Here is a 1,565-nt window from a genome sequence, read left to right as displayed (position 1 = left end):
CGGCGGTGGCGGCGGTGGCGGCGGTGCCGCGCGGCTCGGGATTGTGGGACGCGCTGGCCAGCAGGTGGCAGCAGCAGCAGGCCGCGGCGGCGTCCAAGCCGCGCAGCGTGGACCCCACCCCCGAGCCGGACCCCGAACGCGGGGACGAGGCCGCCGAGAGTCCGGAGCCGCAGGAGTCCGACCCCGCGGCCGGCTTCAAGTGGGGCGTCCTCACCCACAAACTGGCCGAGATGAGGGTGAAGGCCGCGCCCAAGGGCGACTAGCTGGCCGGCCACACTGGGCGCCCGCTCCTCCCAACCTCCATAAAAGCCCTGGCCCGACACCCCGTGTGACTGCGTGCTCTTGTCCGGATATCAGGAAAGGCTGCTTTGGGGTGGGCGTCCTCAAGCGGGGTCCAGATGGAGGGGTCCTCACCTCCTTCCCCCACAAACATGCAGGGGGGAAATGAGCAGAGATAGCCCGGGTATCGGGATGGATTGTGCTCGATGGCGCCTTCGTACGACTTTCCGGGAAGCTGGGCGCCCCAGCGGACAGGCTCCGTCGCCCTGACCAGTCCCATTTAATTCAACAAACGTTGCCTGTGGCCATGCTGTGAGCGCGGTCACTTGTAGTAGGGAAAAGTCAGCGATTGAGAGGGAATTCAGACTGCCAGGGGGTCCCACACAAGATGACAAATTGAGGCACAAACATGGGGCTGCACTTGGGCACTCAGAGGGGGGAGGCAGGCTGGGGACTCCAGGGATGCTTCTTGAAGGAGAGCGCATGTGGTCTTAGAAGGATGAGTGGGAGAAAGGGAAGGTAGCCCAGGCAACGGAGGAGGGGCGTGAACAAAGTCTTAGAGGTACGAACGTGTGAGGAACACGGGTGCCCTTGTGTGTCCTTGAAGGTGAAGGAGGCAGTAGCACGATGTGAGGCCGCGGGCTGGCAAAATACCTGGTTTGAAGGGTCCTTTCGTTTAGTGTCAATGTCGGATTCTCCACATCTCAGCGCTTCATACCCAGTGACCACAAGGGGGCAGCAAAGCTCCGCGAATGGGGCCTTTCGGCGGCCGCGGACCCCAGATTTCTGAAGCAGACCTCGCCCCAGGACTTCCCAAGCGTGTCATTTATTCCCAGCTTCCAGCTCTCGTTTGGATCGACCTGGGGGTCGGTGGAGGAGATGTTCGTAGTGGTGTTAGTACTAATCCGGTAGCAGCCAAAGCAACTACCGTTTATGGAGCACTTCCCATATGCCAGGCACTTTGCCACGCGCGGTACGACGGTCTCAAATACTTTACCTCCGACCCCTTGCCCTTCTAGCAACAGAGGCGTGCGGCCGTGGTCCAGGCCGTCTAAGCGCTTGCCCAGGGCCCCACGGCCGGCCTGGAGCCTCCGCTCCGGATCCCACGCGCTTCACCGCGCAGACCCGCTCTCCCCCTTTCTCGACATCCGCTCCCCAATCCAAACCCACGACGCATTTAAATAACGTTTTAACTTTATTCAGCAGGTGTGCTCATCTCCCACCTCAGTCCTCACTCCCCAGACAGGGCCTCCACAGGGGCCACCAGGCCGCTCCCTTCCCCTCCG

At 62.0% G+C, this 1,565-nt stretch overlaps 1 protein-coding gene across 1 annotated transcript in view; it reads right to left on the bottom strand.

Annotated features, from left to right (window-relative positions):
• Nucleotides 1–259: 259 nt before the first annotated feature.
• FAM110D (family with sequence similarity 110, member D) overlaps nucleotides 260–1,565 on the bottom strand; it is a 2,909-nt gene continuing 1,603 nt past the window's right edge. The window contains exon 2 of the mRNA XM_008565991.1: nucleotides 260–514. Coding sequence (XP_008564213.1) covers nucleotides 260–514 — 255 coding nt within the window. The remainder of the gene's footprint in view (nucleotides 515–1,565) is intronic.

Source organism: Galeopterus variegatus, unplaced genomic scaffold (genome assembly GCF_000696425.1).
Source record: "Galeopterus variegatus unplaced genomic scaffold, G_variegatus-3.0.2 Scaffold216, whole genome shotgun sequence".
NCBI classification, from domain to species: domain Eukaryota; kingdom Metazoa; phylum Chordata; class Mammalia; order Dermoptera; family Cynocephalidae; genus Galeopterus; species Galeopterus variegatus.
This window is presented reverse-complemented; position numbering and strand designations above follow the sequence as displayed.